The sequence below is a fragment of the Chelonoidis abingdonii genome, chromosome 2, assembly GCF_003597395.2.
Source record: "Chelonoidis abingdonii isolate Lonesome George chromosome 2, CheloAbing_2.0, whole genome shotgun sequence".
Lineage (NCBI taxonomy): Eukaryota > Metazoa > Chordata > Testudines > Testudinidae > Chelonoidis > Chelonoidis abingdonii.
Genome location: NC_133770.1, coordinates 15,077,577 through 15,099,815, shown reverse-complemented (window position 1 = coordinate 15,099,815; position 22,239 = coordinate 15,077,577). Strand labels below are relative to the sequence as shown.

Here is a 22,239-nt window from a genome sequence, read left to right as displayed (position 1 = left end):
CTCATATTTATTAGGCAAATAATTTTAATACCTCCAAAGGAAGATTACAAGTTTTGCATTTTTTTCAATTAAGATTAACCACATTTTAAACATGGTAGATGCTGCCATCTAATGGTGTTTGGATGTTGAACAAAAGCTGGAGTAATCATGTAAACACCAATTAAATAAAACAACTTCACTTAAAAAGTATTAGTTCTTTTTTCCACTTAGAAGAAATATAAAGTTGACATTTTTGATACAAATAGCTTAATGTGTCCTGCAGTGTCTGTGGTTAACCAACCAGTGGAACAATTTACCAAAGAATGTGTTGGATTTTCTATCACTTGAAGTCTTTAAATCAGAACTGGCTGTCTTTCTAACATATATCCTCTAGCTCAGTTGGAAGTTATGGACTTGATTCAGGAATTACTGGATGAATTCTATAACCTATAATATTCACAATGTGAGACTAGATGATCACAAGTGTCCTTTCTATCCTTAAACTCTAGGAACCTATGAATCCACTGATCTTTTCTTGCTGTTTGTTATTTTTAATACTTTATTCTGTCACCTTTAATAAATCAATCAGGAGAAAACTGCTGCATCTATCATGTTTTCAGGCTGGCATTTTCAAAGGATTGTAAAGGAGATACATACCCAAGTCTCTTTGAATTTCAGTGTAATTTGGGCACCTAGCTCCCCTAATGCTCTTTACAAAATCCACCTTTAGAGAGTAAGCAAATATTTTAAACAAGGAGGCAAAGTCATCAATGGGGGGAGGGCTCCATGGGATGTAATTCAGGGCAAAATTTAGCTTAATATCAGTGTACTTGGAGGTTACACCACTGATATATTGTTATAAGTATTTCCTTTAATAAAGACTTGCATAGAAAGTTACCTGAGGTTCTATGGAAGTTCCAAATACTTCTGCGCTGCCTTCAGAGCTGGGCAGTCATAAAATGGCAGCTGCTGGCCAGGCACCCAGCTCTGAAGGCCGTTCTGTTGCCAACAGCAATGTAGAAGTAAGGGTGGCATGGTGTGGGTGGGGGGAATCATCACAGCCTGAAAAAAAAAGTTTTGAGAACTCCTGGTTAAGTGATTGTACTCCTTCTCTAATAAAATGAAAGATGGAAATAGGGGATAGGATAGATTCTGACAAAATAGAAAAAGATACCTAGACATCTGAGCTTTTAAATAGAAAATCTTAAGTAAGCTTCTCTTATCAATAATTTTGTGGCAACCATCTTACTTCAGCTGACTAGCTTTATCACAACAAAGCATTCAAAGCAATGTTGATACATACAGCCTACAAGTAAACAAGCTTATTGTGACGGTACCTCCCAAGGGGCTTTGTGGAAATGTGCTTGGAATGTGTTTTGTGGAGGTGTACTTGAAGTGCGTTTTGTGCTACACGTGCCATGTGGCATATCTCCGTAAAGGTTATGATCTACTGAATGTATTAATCCTATTTGCATGCATGTATCATTTTTGTATTCGAAGTTATGAATGTTGGCTGTGTACTGGCTTAATTTCTAAATAACCTTACTAGAGCATTGGTCAGTTCCTGGAGAAAGGAATGTTGAAATTAAGTACCTAATCAAGAAACACTTAAAGGACAATGGATCTTGGAATGCTCCAATCGACATAGGAAGTCTACTTGAGGACATTCAAGGTAGCATGTGAACAATGGGTGCTACCTGTAAAAACTGTAAATCATGCATGGACATGTGACTTGCCCAGGTGACTCCTAAACTCCATCTTGGAGCTGGACTTTGCATAGGAGAGAGGAAGGGGTCTCCATGCACAAGAGAAAGTCTATTTAAACCCCTGGGAGACTCCTCCATTTTGTTTTTCAGCTGGCTAAAGAGAAAGCATCTCCACCCCCCAGGATACTTGGAAGAAACTGGAACAAAGGGCAGTGACTGCAAGGAGTACAAGTGATTGCTGGACCCAGGCTAAAAGGAGATTAGTCTTTAAAGGCGAGCATTCTGGAACTGGTGAGGATCTTATCTGTATTCGGTTTGATAAGACATAGATTTGCGCATTTTATTTTATTTTGCTTGGTGACTTACTTTGTTCTGTCTGTTACTTCTTGGAACCACTTAAATCCTACTTTCTGTATTTAATAAAATCACTTTTTACTTATTAATTAACTCAGAGTATGTATTAATACCTGAGGGAGCAAACAACTGTGCATTTCTCTCTATCAGTGTTATAGAGGGTGAACAATTTATGAGTTTACCTGTACAAGCTTTATACAGGGTAAAATGGATTTTTTTAGGTTTAGACCCCATTGGGAGTTGGGCATCTGAATGTTAAAGACAGGAACACTTCTGTTAGCTGCTTTCAGGTAAACCTGCAGCTTTGGGGCAAGTAATTCAGACCCTGGTTCTTTGTTGGAGCAGACACAAGTGTCTGGCTCAACAAGACAGGCTGTTGGGGCTCCGAGCTGGCAGGGAAGGCAGGAGTAGAAGTAGTCTTGGCACATCGGGTGGCATCTCCCAGGGGGTTTCTGTGATCCAACCCGTCACAGTGGCGTAGTCGGCAGGATCTGTGCACAGCTGATTGCTTTGAGGTACTGGTAGTGATTTTAAGGGTGGTGGCTGGAGAACAGACAAAGTGGTTACTGGTTTGTTATTTTCTGTTTGCTTATTTTGGATAAGGGAAGTAGGGACAGAAAGGGAAGCAAAATAAATAAGATTAAAGATCAGAAGAAGCTAGAACTATACAAGTTGCAAATTGCCCAGAAAAGCTAAACACTGGGCTCTGGGAACGTCTCTGTTAACTAAACCCCTGAGCTGAGTGCATCTCAGTTTCAGTGAGCTGCTGATGGGTGTGGCCCAACCTCTGTGTCTGTGCTGAAGCTGACTGGAGTGTCTAACTTAGCAAGACAGGAGTGGAGGGGTGCCTGTTCTGGCAGGAGGCGTTCTCTGTGGTATCCCAGCTCATCGAGTGATGGTCTCAAGGGAAGACAAATGGAAATTGATGTACAGTTTGCCCGGGAGAAGGCTGCCCTGGAAAAAGAAAAGGCTGCCCACCAGCCTGGACTTAAGAGACAAAGCAATTAAGACCCAGAAGCATGAACTGGCTGTAATGGAGTGGAAGATGTGCACAGACATGTATCCTGGAGCAGGAAGTTGGGGTCCTGGTGACTGCTGCGGTGGGAACAAACCCCAAGGACTCTAGCTGGAAGCAAACCAAACCTGAGTGAAAGAGGTAGGGGGGATTTTGCTGGTCAGTGAAAGGTCTGTCATAGATGGTAGCTGTGAGCCTACAGCTGAATCAGGGTCTCTTTCCCTTTTGGGGGACACAGGAGTTTCTGCCCCATAGGGGAGCCCAAAAAATGAATTTTAGGTATACTGCCTCCGCCATGGTCAGTGTCCAAGTCTCTGGCAGTAAGTTCAGAAGGCTGGTATGATGTTGCAGTCTATATAATTTTGTAATATGCTAATAAGTGAATACAATGTAACTGGAATATGCTTCATGCAATAGGTCTCTTGTAAGGTATCATTACAAAGCTTATAATCTACTGAGTGTGATCATCCTATTTTATAAATTTACCACTCTTGTATCTGAAACTAGAAATATGAAATATAACTCCGAGGGCCGATTGTAATTATGCAGAGTGTGGGCCATTAATGGTGGTTTGGAATCTTGATGACTCCCATTAACTAGGACCATTGTCTGCAAATGGCTGTGTTTTACGTGTAAGTCTTCCTGTATATGTGTGTGCTGGCAAGTGGACAATGAAGTCTTGCCGTGATCATGTCACCTGAATTTGACTCCATCTTTAACCTGCTGTCTTTCCATTGAGAAGGAGGGGGGTTGAAACCCAGAGAGGGACAAAGGATTCCTGCCTTATGCAAAAGATATAGAAAGGGGTGGAACAGAACAAAGGGAGAGAGGAGCCATCAGGAAGAATCCCCTAGCTACCACCTGAGCTGGAACAAGAGCTGTACCAGGGGAAAGAATTGTGCCCAGGCCTGGAAGGTGTCCAGCCTCAGGAAAAAACTTACTGAAGCATCTCTGAGGGTGAGATTATATGTATTCAGTTTGATTAGACATAGATTTGCGCATTTTATTTTATTTTGCTTGGTGACTTACTTTGTTCTGTCTGTTACTACTTGGAACCACTTAAATCCTACTTTTTGTATTTAATAAAATCACTTTTTATTTATTAATTAACCCAGAGTATGTATTAATATCTGGAGGAGAAAACACCTGTGCATATCTCTCTATCAGTGTTACAGAGGGTGAACAATTTGTTTACCCTGTATAAAGCTGGGTCTGTGTTGGAGCAGATGGGAGTGTCTGGCTCAGCAAGACAGGGTGCAGGAGTCCTGAGCTGGCAGGGAAAGCAGGCGTAGAAGTAGTCTTGGCACATCAGGTGGCAGCTCCCAAGAGGGTTTATGTGATCCAACCCATCATACTTATCTTACAGCCAGGAGGGAAAAACAGCTACTCCCAAAATCTTCTGTCTAGATACACATGCCTTGAATTTGCATCAGATTACCAGGTAATATTTTCTGTGACAGCTTGGTTGCAGTGTGATGATGAACACAAGAACGGCCGCCCCGGGTCAGACCAAAGGTCCATCTAGCCCAGTATCTGTCTATCGACAGTGGCCAATGCCAGGTGCCCCAGAGGGAGTGAAGCTAACAGGCAATGATCAAGTGATCTCTCTCCTGCCATCCATCTCCATCCTCTGATGAACAGAGGCTAGGGACACCATTCTTTACCCTTTCCTGGCTAATAGCCATTTATGGACTTAGCACCATGAATTATCCAGTTCCTTTTAAACCACTGTTATAGTCCTAGCCTTACACACCTCCTCAGGTAAGGAGTTCCACAAGTTGACTGTGCGCTGTGTGAAGAAGAACTTCCTTTTTATTTGTTTTAAACCTGCTACTATTAATTTCGTTTGATAGACCCTAGTTCTTGATTATGAATAAGTAAAAAAACTTTTTCTTTATCCACTTTCTCTAATCACTCATGACTTATATACCTCTATCATTTCCCCCCATCTCCCTCTTTTCCAAGCTGAAGATGCCTAGCCTCTTTAATCTTCCTCGTATGGAACCCTCTCCAACCCCTAATCATTTTACTTGTCCTTGTTCTGAACCTTTTCCAGTGCTAGAATATCTTTTTTGAGGTGAGGAGACCACATCTGTACACAGTATTCGAGATGTGGGCGTACCATCGATTTATATAAGGGCAATAATATATTCTCAGTCTTATTCTCTATCCCCTTTTTAATGATTCCTAACATCCTGTTTGCTTTTTGACCGCCTCTGCGCACTGCGTGGACATCTTCAGAGAACTATCCACGATGACGCCAAAAACTTTTTCCTGAAAAATCGTATATATCACTTTTTATTTCCAAAGCACTTTAAAAACTTTAATGAATCCACACAACATCCTATAGCCTTCTCCCCTGCCCCCATGTCCTCACCCCCCCACACACACCTTTTCTAACAAATTGGGACACAGATGGGTTAAGGGCAAATTTTCACATCTAAATGCCTAAAGTGAGGCACCTAAATAAATACAGTCTGATCTTCAAAATGTTCTGAGCCCCAATAACTCTCTCTGAAATGAGTGGAAGATGCATGTGCTCTGCAATCTGAAAACCAGGCCACTTTTACTTAGGTGCCTAAATATAAAAATTAGGCAATACCATTCAACATATACAGGAAATTTTGCCTTTTACTGTGATAAACCATGTTTTTTAAACAAACACAAGGTCATATAATGCTATTAACAAACATACTTGTATTACTCAAAATAAATGTATACAGCCAGGCTTTATCTGTGGATATATATAACCACATTTATTGTTTTACAGTCTAATATGTTTATATGCAACCACTGATATAACTGGTATGATCTTGTATAATAGTAAGTTGAAAACTTTACTTCAGTAGCTAAAGGTAAAATTGCCATTGTTTGATTTGCAACTAATATTTAGGACTCAGTTGTGTAACTCCTACTCATGTTGGGGAGAACTCGCAAAGCTAAAAATTCATCATTGTAGGGATTTTGCAATAAAGTGAATATTATATTTGTTATTATTATTATTTATTATTAACTAATATAATTGTTAAGTTATAGTGTTATATTCTGAAATCAAAAGGTTATTTCATTTTAAGTTAATTAGCCTTGCTTGACTCTGTAATTGTCACCTGCAAGTTATCATTAGTGGCCTCAGCGATGCTATCATAAGATGGAGGGAAAGAAATGGAAGATGCAGTTTGTGATTTATCTAACTGGCTACCTTCCTTCTCAGATACATCTTCTTCAAAGATGCTACTGTCACATGTTCTGTGTTGGCATGAAAAAGAGCCCTGTTTCATAGAACACTGAATCATATAGGACTGGAAGGCCCTTTGGATAATAATGGCAGAAAACTCCTCTTGTCTTCTTTTAAGGGTAGTTGTGATTGGTTTATAAGCAGGCTTTGATGGAATGGCAATCTTAAGCTTATTCTCCATCATTAGTTTGTCCATCTCCTCAGATTCTCCTAACACTCTTTTGATAAAAGCAAGCAAAATATCTCAGTAGTAGATCCTATCTCCACTAAATAAGGGAAGCTCCATTGCTATAAGCTGAATTTTGTTGGGTTTTGATACACGTAAGGGTTTTTCCAAAGCATCTGCAAAGTCTGAAAGTGCAGAATACTCAATAAACTGAGTCGCCTCAGAATCAAACTTCCCCCATATTTCATAAAACATATCAAAGTCATCTTCACATAAAGGCTCTGTACTTTCCTCAGTAGCAACATTCAATTTCTCTAAAATAACAGCTGTATACATGTTTATAACAATAAGAAATGATATAATGACATAACTTACAAAATATGTAATTGCTACAGAGCTTCTTACACAAGTAGTATTGTCTGTACCTTGTCTATTTAAATTTGGAGAGCAAAAGTCAGATCCTGTCCCTAAGAAAGGGTTAAGAAGCTTATCCCAGCCAGCTGACGTCGTGATCTGGAAGAGACAGAGCATGCTGCCACCGAAGGTTTGGAAGTTAAAAATGTTATCAATGTCACCATACAAATTAGCGCAGGCAAAGAAAGCCATGCCCAAAATAGCATAAATATACATGATCAGAAAAAGGAGGAGACCAATATTGAACAGAGCAGGAAGGGACATCAATAATGTAAAAAGGAGAGTTCTAATTCCTTGGGCTTGCCGTATTAGTCTGAGCATTCGGCTAACCCGCACCAAACGAACGATTCTCAACAGTGACGGAGACTTTAAAACAATATGAACTCCAACACCTTTAAAATGAAAGAAAAAGAAATGTTTTATTGTTAAATGTTCAGTGTTAAATTATCAAATCAAGAAAACTATATATACATATGTACATTTGATTATTTTTTATGAAATAGCCAGATGAGGTCAGAAAATGTTTAAGGCTTATTTCTGTGTTACAAGGGAGAATAATAATGTTCTGTCAATGCCAGCAAAACTGCTAGCGTCCTTGGCACTTAAAGGGAAAGTTACACTGTTAAAAAGGTTATATTATACCTGCAAAAGTTTAGAAACAAGCAAACAAACAAAAGACCCATTAAATGTTACAAAATTAAAGTTCCTAGATAAGTAACATGCATCTGTTTCATTGTGCTGATAAAGGTTGTGTCTAAGACTCATGTCATTGTACCTAAGACTCATGTGGCTTGTTGAAATATACTTCTATGTTGGATGCAAGATACCTCACTGGATGTAGTACTACAGCAATTGTTGCTGTAAATATTTGCTGTTTGAAAAAATCTCTGGACAACATTTTTAAATCTGCGTGCCTACCAAGTGCCCTTGTTTGCATCACTATGATTTTTTTTAAAGGAGGCCTAAAAGGCTTTGCCTTTTCCTTGCAGAGAAAAAAAGTTTATCAAAAATGCTAGGCCTTGTCCTTCCTTTTCTGTTTGGGGGATAAGGAAAGGATCTAACATAGTCTGGTTTTGGCCAGGATACAGAACAGAAACAGTACAGTTACTGCTAATGGAAAATCTCTTACTATATATATAAAGAACAAATGTCAATTGTCTCCCTTCTGGACCTCTCCACAATATTCATTATGGCTGTTGCAAGATATTATTATCCCATCTGAGGGAAATGACCGTGGTCCAAAGAAATGCTCTCTAATTATATGAATCCTTTCTTCAGAGTCACACGAAGAAGCTACCTTTGCTACCAGATTTTTCATTTGTGGAGACCCACATGGATTAATTCTCTCCCCAACTTCAATCAGTATTTACATTTAGCCAATGGGAGAAATGGGGAAACTTCATAGGCTCTAATGTCAACAATATGAAAATGACCCAAATTTGTCATTTTCAACCTAGGATAACAAAATGGTCACCTTGTTTTCCCAGTGACTGGCCAACATCACCACATGGCTCAGGTAGAGCTTATTAAAATTTAATCCCAAAAAGACAGAAGTTAACACTTCAAACAGCTAGCCATCAAGTTGCAGCTCTCTTCAGTCGACAATGCATATCCACAGAACATCAAGACAGTCCACATCTTGGCAGTTCTTCAAGCCTCCTTCCTGACACAAAGTTCTTGCCAAAAAAAAAAAGGATGTATGGCACTTTTTCTATCACCACCAAACAATTAGGAAGATTTTGTCCCATTCTTGCTACCACTGACCTGGTTATAAGAATACCTTCCCAACTGAATTATAGTAATGCAATTTACTTGAGCTCAAAAACATAAGCCTTGAAAAAACTGCAGTGGGTGCAGAATGCAACAGCATGCCTCACAGAGGGCACAGATTACCACCAATACAATATCCTGATGCTTCGCTCTCTTCACTGGCTTCCCATAGAGTATTACATTAAGTTTACTGATTTGGTCCTTATTTCACAGTACTATGTGACCTGATCCCAGGATAATATGAGAGGATGTATGGTTGTAATGAGTGCTAGTCTGAAACTTGGGAGATCTGAGTTCAATTCCCTGCTCTGACACAGGCTTCCTGTGTGACCAGGAGAAAGTAACTTGGTATCTTTGTGCCTATCTTTAAAATGGGGATAATAGCACTTTCCTATCTCTCAGAGATGTTGTGACAATAAATACATTAACAGTTGCAAGATGCTACAGTAATGAGCAATATGTAAGTACTCAAGATAGATGGAACCTAAACGATTGCCTTACTACCACAAGTCCCCCTATGTTTCAATGCAAATGCAAAGCATGCTTCAATATTGTCTTCTTTAAGAACAGTACACTGCATATTAATTTACCACTTCTAACCCTCTCAAATAAAAAAAATTCCTCTGTGACATTATCCAGGATACAACCTGGACTGCTGAACAGCTGTATCCTCTCATGTCTTCAGCCTCAGGTGCCTTTTACACTGCTTCACTGTGGGAGTAACCATTCCTGTTCTGCTCACACACCGCCTCCAGAATGTAAGTTACTCCCAGTTATGGTGTATGAGTTCTATAACCAGCCACTCTTGAATTACACTGCAGAGCAACACCAGCAAACTTCCAGTCCTAGATTTTCCTCCAGAAATGTATGTCTTATATTGTCCAGTCTTCTCCTGGACAATATAAGCTCATATAAAGTCTGTCATTTTATTAATAGAAAATGACATGCACAAAAATTGTTATCTCAAATGGAGTTTCCCAAACACATCAATCAGATAAAACAAGTTTATTAACTACAGAAACATAGATTTTAAGTGATTAAATTCAGAACTGGTTACAAGAAAATAAAAAGGTAACACACAATATCTAACTTAGCAAGCTAAATGCTTTCAAAGCAAAGGCCTTTCTCGCCACACGCTTCAGCAGTCTTACTGTCTGGGTTCCATTCAGGCTGACTTTGGCTGAGTCATTCACAGTCTGTATGTGAAATAAAAACAAAGCAGACCCCTTCTGGGGTACAATAGGTGCTTCTCTCAGCGCCCTCTGTAATGTTTCTGTCAAGCTGTCCCTGCTCCAATATAAAGCAGTGTCCCAGGGCTCCCTCCCAGGAGGCAATGTTTTCACCCTCTCAGGCTGCAGCTCTCCAGCTGGGCTACTACAGTTCAGTCCCCCTTCTGGGGTGTCTCAAAGTCCAGGCTACATTCCCAGTGGCTGGTGGTGGGAACCCAGGCCCACACTCTACTCTGGGTTCCAGCCCAGGGACCCTATAAGATAGCAGCCATCTGCCATGTCCCTTTAAATAAATTGCATTGCTGCTACAATTCCCTGGGACACTCCCCCATAGTTCCAGAACATTTTTCACCCTTACCTCAGCACCTTGTCCTGGTGGCATTCCAGCAGCCAGCCCATAGCACCATCCATTCTTATCCAGCTTTAGCAAGGAGCTGAACTCACTCTGGCCCTACAGCGTTTCTTATCCTAGCCTGCTGGGTACTGATTGGCTGCTTCCCACACAGCTGCTCTAGGAAGCATGGAGGACCTGTCAGCTGCCCTTTTCTGGGGCGGAGTGTGGCAGGGCCATAAGGGTGAACATAAGGGTACAGATTGTCACACTCTCTCATTCAATTTCCCTCCAGTGAGAGTGGAATGGAAAGGAACCACATTTGATAGTCTTTTATTTAATCTCCTTACTCTGGAAAGTGCACAGATGTCACAAAGGTGGGCACTGTCAAAGGAGCTAAGTAGCACAGAACAGAATAGAATTTCTTTTTTTCAAGAAGCAACTGTAGGAGTAAACTTCAACATTGAGTCAAAAATAGTGATTGGAATCAGAACCAAAACGTCACCGACCTTAGTCATTGAGCCTCGGTACGCTGATGTAGTGCAGCTAATGTATCGAATTTCTTTTTTTCAAGAAGCAACTGTAGGAGTAAACTTCAACATTGAGTCAAAAATAGTGATTCATTAAAGTATTATACAATTTATTCAACTCCTTGCCAAAATCCATGATATACATGGCTTTTTTAATGCAGTTAAAACCATTTATGTCCTGTGCATCTGGAGGTCAACCTCCCCTGAGAGGAGTTGATCAAAGAAATGGAAGCTGTCAACGCACACAGGAAGGAACACTTCAAAGATCTCTTCAGTTGGGACCCTGCTGTTGATGACAGTGTCTTCACCCTCATCTCACAACACCCAATCAGAGCTAAACTCAGAATACCTCCAACCATGGAAGAAGCGTGTAGAGCCGTTAAACAGCTGAAGAACAACAAGGCATCTGGAGTCAATGGAATTACTGCAGAAATCTATAAGCAATGGGGAGAGGATCTCACCTTACAGCGTATTCTGAAAATCTGGAACCATGATAAAATTCCAGATAAACTTAGAGATGCTATGATTGCGATGATCTTTAAGAAAGGAGATAAATCTGACTGTGGAAATTATAGAGTCCTTGCTAGATTTTTCACGACTGTCTTCTTCCTCTTGCCAAAGACATTCTTCCTGAATCTCAGTGTGGGTTTAGACCATCTAGAGGCACTACTGACATGATCTTTACTGCTTGCCAGCTGCAGGAAAAATGTAGAGAACAACACAGACATATTTGGCATTCATTGACCTGACAAATACCTTTGACGCTATAAACAGGAAATCCTTCTGAAGTATGGATGTCCACCAAAATTTGTCAGTATTCTTCATCTCCTTCATGATGACATGCAAGCAGTGATCCTTTAAAATGAATCTACTACAGCTTCTTTTAAGGTGAAGACAGGCATTAACAGTGCCGTGTCACTGCCCTGATTCTCTTCTTCATCTTCCTCGCTGTGATGCTCTATTTCAGCAATTCTCAAATTGTGGGTCATGACCTCATTTTAATGAGGTCTCCAGGGCTGGCTCAGACATGCTGGGGACTGGGACCAAAGCGAAAGCCCGAGCCCCACCACACAGGGCTGAAGCCAAAGCTCAAGGTTACAGGCCTCCTGCCTGGGGCTGAAAACCTTGGGCTTGGCCTTTGGCTTTGTCCTCCTTTCCCTGCCCCCCACTGCCCAGGATGGGGGAGCTTGAGCTTTGGCCCTGCCACCTGGGGCAGCTGGGCTCAGGCTTCGGTCCCCCCTGACCCTCCGGGGATTGTGTAATAATTTTTGTTGTCAGAAAGGGGTGGCGGTGCAATGAAGTTTGAGAATGCCTGCTCTATTTGGTCACTGACAAGATCCCAGCAGCAGTGCAGCTAATGTATCGAATGGCTGGTACTCTGTTCAACCTGGGCTGCTTCCGATCCAGAACCAAAACGTCACCGACATTAGTCATTGAGCCTTGGTACGCTGATGTAGTGCAGCTAATGTATCGAATTTCTTTTTTTCAAGAAGCAACTGTAGGAGTAAACTTTAACGTTGAGTCAAAAATAGTGATTGATTAAAGTATTATACAATTTATTCAACTCCTTGCCAAAATCCATGATATACATGCAGTTAAAACCATTTAGGTCCTGTGCATCTGGAGGTCAACCTCCCCTGAGAGGAGTTGATCAAAGAAATGGAAGCTGTCAACGCACACAGGAAGGAACATTTCAAAGATCTCCTCAGTTGGGACCCTGCTGTTGATGACAGTGTCTTCACCCTCATCTCATTTTGGATCCAGAACCAAAACGTCACCGACCTTAGTCATTGAGCCTCCGTACGCTGATAACACTGTAGTGTGTGCTCACTCAGAAACAGATCTTCAGACGACTATCATCTTTGCTGATGCATACCAGAAAATGGGAATGACACTCAACATCCAGAAGACAAAGGTCCTCTGTCCGCAAGCTCCTGGTGCACAACTCCCAGCTCCAGCAACACAGATCCATGATAGCCTTCTAGAGAACATTGTGCATTTCCCGTATCTTGGAAGCCATCTCTCACAGACAGCTGACATTGACAAAGAAATCCAGTACCAGCTCAAATGTGCTAGCTGAGATTTTGGTCTCTGAGCTAAAGGGTGTTTGAAGATTGCGACATCAGAATTAAAACCAAACTTATGGTTTACAAAGCTGTTGTGATCCCCACCCTATGGTGAGGGCCTGAAACCGGGACAACATATAGGGGACATCTTAAGGCACTGGAGAAATATCATCAATGCTGTATGCATAAGATTCTTCTAATTAAATGGGCTGATAGACACATTAGCACTGGTATTCTCTCACAAGCCAATATCACAAGCATTGAGGCGATGATTATCTATCATCAACCTCACTGGGAAGGTCATTTTCTTCAGATGCCTGATTCCAGACTGCCAAAACAAGTTTTCTATTCTCAACTCAGCCAAGGCAAACATGCTAGACAAGGGCAGAAGAAACACTACAGAGATGTCTTCAAGTATAATATAAAAGTGAATGGTGCCATATCTCCCAGAAGCCTGAGGCAGTTCCTTACTGTGATTCAGGGTTGGCCCTTGAATGGTGACAGAGATCTCATATAGCTAGAAACCTGTGTTGGGGCAGAAAAGCCCCAAGGTTTGAGTCCAGGACCACTCCAATAAACTAGTCTCTGTAGATGTGGAGGTGTTCACTTCCAGGCTTAGGCATTGGAACAGAGCGTCCGATGAATACTGCTTTCCACCTACTGAGAGGAATGACCCCACACCAACCAATCAGGGCTCAGGTCAGTGTACTGCCCTCAGGCACACCATGTAGACAAGCTAGTGTTTATCCCAGACAAAGACTTGTCATCTCTAGTTTGGTGGATCAGCCAAGACAATATTCACTTATGTGACACCCCTCAGATGCTGATCTTGCTCTGCTGATGAAGATGATAGGTCTGAGGCAGGTTGTGAAAGGTTTCAGCAGCTGCCCAGTACTGACCATGAGCAACCTCTCTGTACTGTGTGGGAAACCTTATCTTCTCAGCAATCTACTTCAGTAGGTTAACAGCAAAGTGGATCTTGAGTGTGGCCAGTGGTGGGGCTGGTATGGTACTGAAGGCCAGTTATGCCTAGACCAGGCACTCCAGTCTGTAGATCTGCTCTTGTCAGAGTGTCATCTGTGAGAGAAGGAATAAGTCCTGGAGGACACTCTGGATATTCTGAACTGGGTGACATAACAACCACTTCACCCTCTGATGAGGAAAAGAGTCCTTTGAAGGCCCAGGTGGTGTGGTACTGAGCCACATCATCAGAATCATAGAGTCATAGATGTTGGTACTGTAACAGACCCCAACATCAGTGCCAAAGTCTGCATTGCATAGGGTTGGAAAAGACCTCAGGAGGTCATCTAGCCCAACCCCCTGCTCAGAGCATGACCAACCCCAACTAAATCATCCCATCCAGGGCTTTGTCAAGCTAGGTCTTAAAAACCTCTAAGGATGGAAATTCCACCACCTCCCTAGGTAACCCATTCCAGTGCTTCACCACCCTCCTAGTGAAATAGTGTTTCACCTCACTCACTGCAACTTGAGACCACTGCTCCTTGTTCTGTCATGTGCCACCACTGAGAACAGCTTAACTCCATCCTCTTTGGAAAGCCCCTTCAGCAATCAGAGACCAGGACTGTGGGCAGGTCTACAATACAGCAGGGATCGACGCGCTGAAATCAATCCACTGGCGGTCGATTTAGCGGACCTAGTAAAGACCCACCAAAGCGACTGCAGATCACTCTCCAATCGACCCCTATACTCTACCTCCAAAGAGAAGAGTAAGGTAAGTCAATGGGAGATTTTCTCCCGTTGACCCCCAGCGGTGTAGACCCTGTGGTAACTCGACCTAAGGTACGTCAACTCCAGCTACTTTACTCACATAGCTGGAGTTGCGTAGCGTAGGTCAACTTACCGCAGTAATGTAGATATAGCCTGTGATCTACATAGAGACTGTAGTACTGGTGGTAGCAACAGGGGCTTTCTATCTATTTGTATTGTAAACTGCAGTGGAACAAGGGACTGGAAATCCAGGTGCCAGCATTGAGGAAGCTGAGGAAGATGCTACTAGATCTTAAGTTGTGGGTACTGTAACAGACTCTAATATCAATGTCAAAGTCTATACTGCATATGATGGCCCCAGTAGGGCATTGTCAGCCTTAATTTGTGGTGAAGGCAGTTCAAAGTGGCGCAACAGATCCTTCATGGCTGCGTAGGCCTCTGGTGTTGTTTGCACCAATGAGATCCGTTGCCCTGCAGAAATCAAGGGTGATGGATCCTCAGTTGCCACTGATGAAATAGCCAGTCTCAGCAAGCCCAGGATGGGTACCAGAGTCAATGGTTCTGTCCTAGGAGAGGCCCTATGTGGTGATTCTGGGGAGCAGTGAGCCAAAAGGTGTGCTCTGCTTTTGGTATTGGAGCGGCTAACATCTGTGGCAGAGGTGTCTGAGAAAATCAAAACTGTCTTTGATTTCTGTCCTCAGGCAACACCAGGGAAGCACTTCTACAAGGAATAATCAAGGAACTCCTGCGTTCTGACCAAGCAGGCTTCAATGCTGGGTGAAGAGTGGTTTCCCTGTGGATATATATAAGTCACTCTTCTCTCTGCTGCTTTGTTCTAGTTTTGAAGCCTCAGAAAACTGGACACCTGTCTTATGTAAACCTCACCCAAACACTTCAAGAGCAAGAGTGATGATCATTTATGGGCATCGGCTTACGATACCTGGAGCAAGGAATGAAACCAGGTGTCCTTAGCATAGGCTCCCCCAGTACACGGCAAAGCTTAGAGAGCACACTTAGGTCTGATAAGGACTGGTAAGAAGAAAGGACAATAATTTACTTGATGACTATTCAAATTTAAAGACTTCATAATTTATGTTTTAAAAGATTATTTTAAGAGCTGAAACCCCTTTCTATAGGGAATAGTGGTGTTGAGATGAATTTGAAACAGAATTTTAAATCATATTCATTCCTGAGCTGAAGACAATGACCAGAACAACTCCAGGAGGGTGTTGAGCCAATGAGAGGGTGAAAGTGGCTGATATTTGAATCTAGTCACACTTCTAAAAGAGGTGTGTTTTCCTCCTTCAATGAGATTATAAATAGAATATTATAAATCTCTCTGAATTGAGCAAGAAAGTAGCAACACTTGGTCCCATCTCTTAATTTCAACAGCAACACACTTCACCGCACCCTTATCTAAGCTCAGCAGCTCATCTCTGCTCTCTAAGAAAACTGCAAAAGTAACCAGATAGCTAAGAAGAACAGAGAACTAAATAAACCAAGATGCAGCATAAAAAAGAGGCAACTTTCCAGTCCAGCATTGATTTTGCAACATATACTGATGAGATAGAGTTTGCAAAAGCACTGCCAAGGGATTAGATTCAATTTTCCTTGTAATTATTTTAATGGGCTATTGAAATGCTATTGCAATGTAAGGTATTAACTACTTGTCCTGGTACACCAGGTCATTTGGACTATATATTCCTAGAGAGGACACATCAGCTAACCTTGATAAAGTGACAAAAATAATGGGATTTTATTCAAGTTTAAGATTCTTAATATTTATTAATTTTCCTTTCTCAAGACAGCTCTTTGTATAACTTCTTTTAAATAACTGCCTAAAATATTGGTTTCATGAGACATAGGGCTTGTCTATGCTTGAAATGCTACAGAGGCACAGCTGCACTATCTCCCCGAAAGGCGGTAGCTAGGTCCATGGAAGAATTCTTTCATAGACCTAGGGCTGTCTACACCAGTTGACAGCACTTAGGCTGACTTAACTACAACACTTAGGGTTGTACTGCAGACCACCCTTAGTTAAGAGTACTCAACTTTATCTGTGATAAACTAAACAGGATTCACCTACCTCTAAATGAAATTGTTTTGCCCCTCTGTAACTGTGCTAGTTACCTATGCTACATTGAGTCAATAATCAATACTGATATTGGGAACCACATACTTTGGTTAACGTTTACCTAAAGAAGAACATCTCCTCTCAGGGAAGCGCAACTCTCAAAGGTGTAATCTCTGTTGTAAATTCTCCCCAGACAGGCATTAAAAAGAGCTTGTAACTGAAATAACCATTATCTGAGGCTTGTTTGTGATTTGTTTTTTCTTTCATTAATAATAAAATGGTCATAGTTAATAATTATGATTACTTTGTCTTTAATTGTGATGTACTCTCAGCCATGGAAAGAACCCCATGTAACTAAAATATTGGGAGTCATGTCCCTGAATTGACCGTGAGAGAGACAATTATCAAGATTTGGCTTACCATTTCTTGTTTCTCTGTTTAGACTACAATATTTTAATGATTCTGGAGACAAAATTAATTGGCACTCAACCACTTAAAACACCCACTTTCTGCCCCTCAGGCCTCATGTGCAGGAAGCCTGGCCATATGGCTTGCACCTCACTTTCAATATTTTATCTGAAACTGTGACCCTTGACTCCTTCGCCAGGCCCACCTAGATGCTAACTGAGGGACATCCATTAATTCCTGGTATCGCTGGTAATTCCTGATGGAATTAGCAAGCAGTAAATATAAAAATAAAAAATAGCAGCAGATTAACCCTTTCATTTCTGATCCCCCACCACACATGACTATGCTTCTATCACTCACTGAATTTAAAATGAAATTAATGGCATTTTAGGATTTAGAGTAACTGGTACATTCAGCAACACAGCAGGGGTATAGATGCCAGATGTCATGTAGCTACTCATCAGAGAACTAGACATTTTTTTGAGGTTTGTGGGATAGCTTAGTGTGCTATGCAGAAACAAGGGAGGAAGTTGAGAGTAAGCGTTTTGTCTGTCAGTTCTGGTGAATGATCCATTATACAATCTGTGACTGGGTAGAAAGTATACACAAACCAGAGGACTGATGAGGAAACCAGAGACAGGGAGAAAGTGGAAGGAGCACAGATAAAAGCAGAGAGGATTGGCCCAGCAGAAGGGGAAGATTGTAGTGCTTCACAAAAAGTTGTGGAAGATTTAAAGAGGTGGGTGATTCACTGTTGTGGAAAGAAAAAGGGATGGTTTAAGCAACTAGAAACATGGCAGGAATTCTCTTTAAACGGGACAGGCAAGGAAGAACTGAAAATAAGTATATCCACCTTCAGTTCTCTAATAGTAATTATCTACCTTCACCTACTAATACTATATTTTACTGACACCCAGTTTTATTTGAAAAGACCACGTACAATTATATTCTCAACATTCACAAATAACGGGCCAAATCCAGAGAGCTGCTGAGCAACTCCAACTCTCGTGAACTTCATGGTTCAGTACCTGTCAGGATGTAGCTTGATTTTTTAAACAGAAATTAAATAAATATCTGAATTTTCGTATAAAATTTACACAGTGGCCATCATTAACATCTTCACATATGTATCTTTTTGTCTAACTGGTATTACTGTGATATTTCTTATACTTCATACTGGGAAAAATGCAGTAAAATTAATTATTTGCTAGTTGAGAAAGCAAAGATTTTTAAGGGTAGCCACTGTTTTAGTACAAATAACTATATGAAAGTGTTACTGTAATATAACAGACCAGAACTGCTGCTTACTATATTATTTACTCCATAAAACCCAAACTTGTTCTTTTCCCAGGAAACATTTATGGGTAGATTGAAAACTATACCCATCAGTCTATCTCTGCTCTTTTCCAAAGACACTAGTGAAAGCAATGTGGTGGGGGTTTTTTGTTTGTTTGTTTGTTTGTTTCTTGGGCGGGAGATGAAAGGGGAATTATTTGCTTTTTTGTTTGCTTGCTTTGTTCATTTGGAACGAATTGCCTACGCCTGGAATAGAACAATTCCAATGGAACCAGAGTTTGTCTATGTGATTTACATGAACATTTACTACTGGTAAAACAAATCTCCATTTTAACCTTTTGTTTGCTTGGTGCTGGCAAAACAAAATTCTTGACCTAACAGCAAATTTTACTTACTAGCTAATGAAAGGATCACAACAAGTAAATCAAATATATTCCAGCCATCTGTGAAGAAGTAGTGTCTTAGAGCCAGTATTTTCATGATGCACTCTCCAGTAAATATGGCAACAAAGACCTTGTTGATGATCTCATGAATATCCTTGTAGTCTTCATATTTCTCTTCACTGGTCCACATCAGAATGATCACGTTAAGGCAGATGAGAGTCACAATGGTAATCTCAAAAGCTTTGCTTGATACAACGTCAAAAAAAAATCCTTGGTATTTGTTCTGATAACAAGAAAATAGTCATTAGTGCTAGTTATAAAAATCAAGCAACACAAAAGTGGTAATGTAATTAAATCTCTACCTTCAGGAAAGTAACTCAAGGGAAAATAAATATCACAATAATGTTCCTGAAAGATATTTTTAGGTGACACCACAGACATCCAAGATTGAAAGCTTCACCTAGTATTTCCACATATCACACAATCCTGGTTCTTTAATGGAAATTACACAGCAGAGAATTTCCAGAGTGTATTATAACTTATATCTATAAACATTGTTTTAACAAACATTATTAGTGTAAACAGTTCTTATTAGAGCTAGTAAAACAGCAAAAACCTGATTCACTAATTAATTTATGAAACCAAACTCCAAGTTCAATTTTGCTACTATTTGTGGATATTGTTTGTTATGTATAAGTATTCAGACAATCATCCATTCACGAAAATGTTAATGAATCCTGAAATTTTCAAAAATTTGAACATAGAACAATTACTTGCCTTTACAATAACTGGAATTCTTTAAGATATGCTGTCCATATACAAATACCACTCTTGGTAGTGCACATGTACTTCGTGACCTTGAGATTTTGTTCAGCAGTGCCTGTTGGTCCACATAGGCACCCTGGATGCCCTTGTATTCATGTTCCGAGGGTCTAAAGGGCAGTGTGGGATTAACCATCACTTAGTTCCCGATCCACAACGAAATCCAATTTACTATGGGATTCTGTAATAGTGGGGAATGACTGTGTAATGTGTGTGTACCTCTGTGTGTGTGTATACCTGGTACCTGAACCAGGCTGTGGAGTGGATTTAGATGAGGAATGAAGAGAAGAGGCAACTGTGACCAATTTTTTGCAGAAGCTGTATGAAGAGGTCTGCTTCTGATTTTAGAGGAATACAAAACATAAGAATAGCTATACTGGATCACACCAATGGTCCATCTAGCCCAGTATTCTGTCTTCTGACAGTGGTCAATGGAATTATTGAATGATTCATCCCATCATCTAGTTCCAGCTTCCTGCACTCAGATGTTTAAGGATACCTGGAACATGAGGTTGCATCCCTAACCATCTTAGCTAGAAGAAGCAAAGAGTCCTGTGGCACCTTATAGACTAACAGACGTTTTGGATCATGAGCTTTCATGGGTGAATACCCAATTCATCAGATGGATGAGTGTACAGTGCTCATTTTATTTTTATTTTTGATTACAAGTATTTGCACTGTAAAAAAACAGAAATAGTATTTTTAAATTCACCTAATACAAGTACTGTAGTGAAATCTCTTTATCATGAAAGTTGAATTTACAAATTTACAAATGTAGAATTATGTACAAAAAATGCATTCAAAAATAAAACAATGTAAAATTTTAGAGCCTGCCAGTCCACTCAGTTCTACTTCTTGTTAAGCCAATCGCTCAGACAAACAAGTTTGTTTACATTTGCAGGAGATAATACTGCCCAGTTCTTGTTTACAATGTCACCTGAAAGTGAGAACAGGAGTTCTCATGGCACTGTTGTAGCTGGAATCACAAGACATTTATGTGCCAGATGCACTAAAGATTAATATGTCCCTTCATACTTCAACCACCAAAGCAGTGTGTACCAACACATGTTTATTTTCATTATCTGGGACAGATGCCACCAGCACAAGGTTGATTTTCTTTTTTAGTGGTTCAGATTCTGTAGTTTCTGCATTGGAGTGTTGCTCTTTTAAGACTTCTGAAAGCATGGTGCACACCTTGTCCCTCTCAGATTTTGGAAGGCACTTCAGATTTTTAAACCTTGGGTCAAGTGCTGTAGCTATCTTTAGACATCTCACTTTAGTACCTCCTTTGCATTTTGTGAAATCTGCGGTGAAAATATTCTTAAAATGAACATGTACTGCTGGGTCATCATCTGAGACTGCTATAACATGAAATATATGGCAGAATGTGGGTAAAACGGAGCAGGAGACATACAATTCTTCCCCAAAGAGTTCAGTCACAAATTAACATATTTTTTTAATGAGCATCATCAGCATGGAATCATGTCCTCTGGAATGATGATTGAAACATGAAGGATCATACAAATGTTTAGCACATCTGGCATGTAAATACCTTGCAGTGCTGTCTACAAAAGTGCCATCCAAATGCCTGTTCTTACTTTCTGGTAACATTGTAAATAAGAAGAGGGCATCATTATCTCCTATAAATGTAAACAAAGTTGTTTGTCTTAGCGATTGGCTGAACAAGAAATAGGACTGAGTGGACTTGTAGGCTCTAAAGTTTTACATTGTTTTGTTTTTGAGTGCAGAAATGTAACAAAAAAATCTACATTTGTAAGTTGCACTTTCATGACAAAAAGATTACATTACAGTACTTGCATGAAAAGAATTGAAAAATACTATTTCTTTTGATTATCGTTTTTACAATACAAATATTTGTAATAAAAAATAATATACACTTTGATTTCAATTACAACACAGAATACAATATATAAGAAAATGTAGAAAAACATCTAAAATATTTAATAAATTTCAATTGGCATTCTATTGACAAAGCAATTAAAACTGCGATTAAACATGATTGTTTTTAATCACGATTATTTTTTAGTTAATCAGGTGAGTTAACTGTGATTAATCAACAGTCCTATAAATAACACTTCCTGATTCACTTTCTCCACACCATTCATGATTTTATAGACCTCTATCATATCCCCTCTTACTTGTCTCTTTTGCAAGCTGAACATCCCCAGTCTTTTCAATCTCTCCCCATATGGAAGTTGTTCCATATCTGGATTCATTTTTTCTGCCCTTCTCTGTATTTTTTCAAATTCTAATATATCTTTTTAGATGGGGTGACCAGAACTGCATGCAGTATTCAAGGTGTTGCATACCATGGGTTTATATAGTGGCATTATGATATTTTCTGTCTTATCATCTATCCCTTTCCAAATGATTCCTGATGGGTCTGTTGTCTTTTTTGGTTGCTGCTGCACACTGAGCTGGTGTTTTCAGAGAACTCCTTCCCTTCAAAATCTTTTTAGCAAACATGAACAATAAAGGCTTATCTTGAGACTATTGAATTTAATATTATGAATGTTATCTGAATGTTTGAGTCAGCCTTGAAAGCATGAAAACTTCAAAGACCATTATATTGAGGTGGGCCAGATGATATAAGACCACAGAATATTAATAGCCCTTTGTATCAACATATGTTATATGTATGTGTGTGTTATGGTTTACTAGCAGGCGATTAATTTCAAATCTCAAAGCTGGTTATGTAGATATGACTGTGCA

At 40.1% G+C, this 22,239-nt stretch overlaps 1 protein-coding gene across 1 annotated transcript in view; it reads right to left on the bottom strand.

The window, feature by feature from the left end:
• Positions 1-6,123: 6,123 nt before the first annotated feature.
• Positions 6,124-22,239, bottom strand: part of LOC116836902 (sodium channel protein type 5 subunit alpha-like) — a 103,791-nt gene continuing 87,675 nt past the window's right edge. The window contains 2 exon segments of the mRNA XM_075063379.1: positions 6,124-7,261; positions 18,697-18,967. Of these exon segments, the coding sequence (XP_074919480.1) occupies positions 6,129-7,261; positions 18,697-18,967 (1,404 nt within the window). The 3' untranslated portion in view covers positions 6,124-6,128.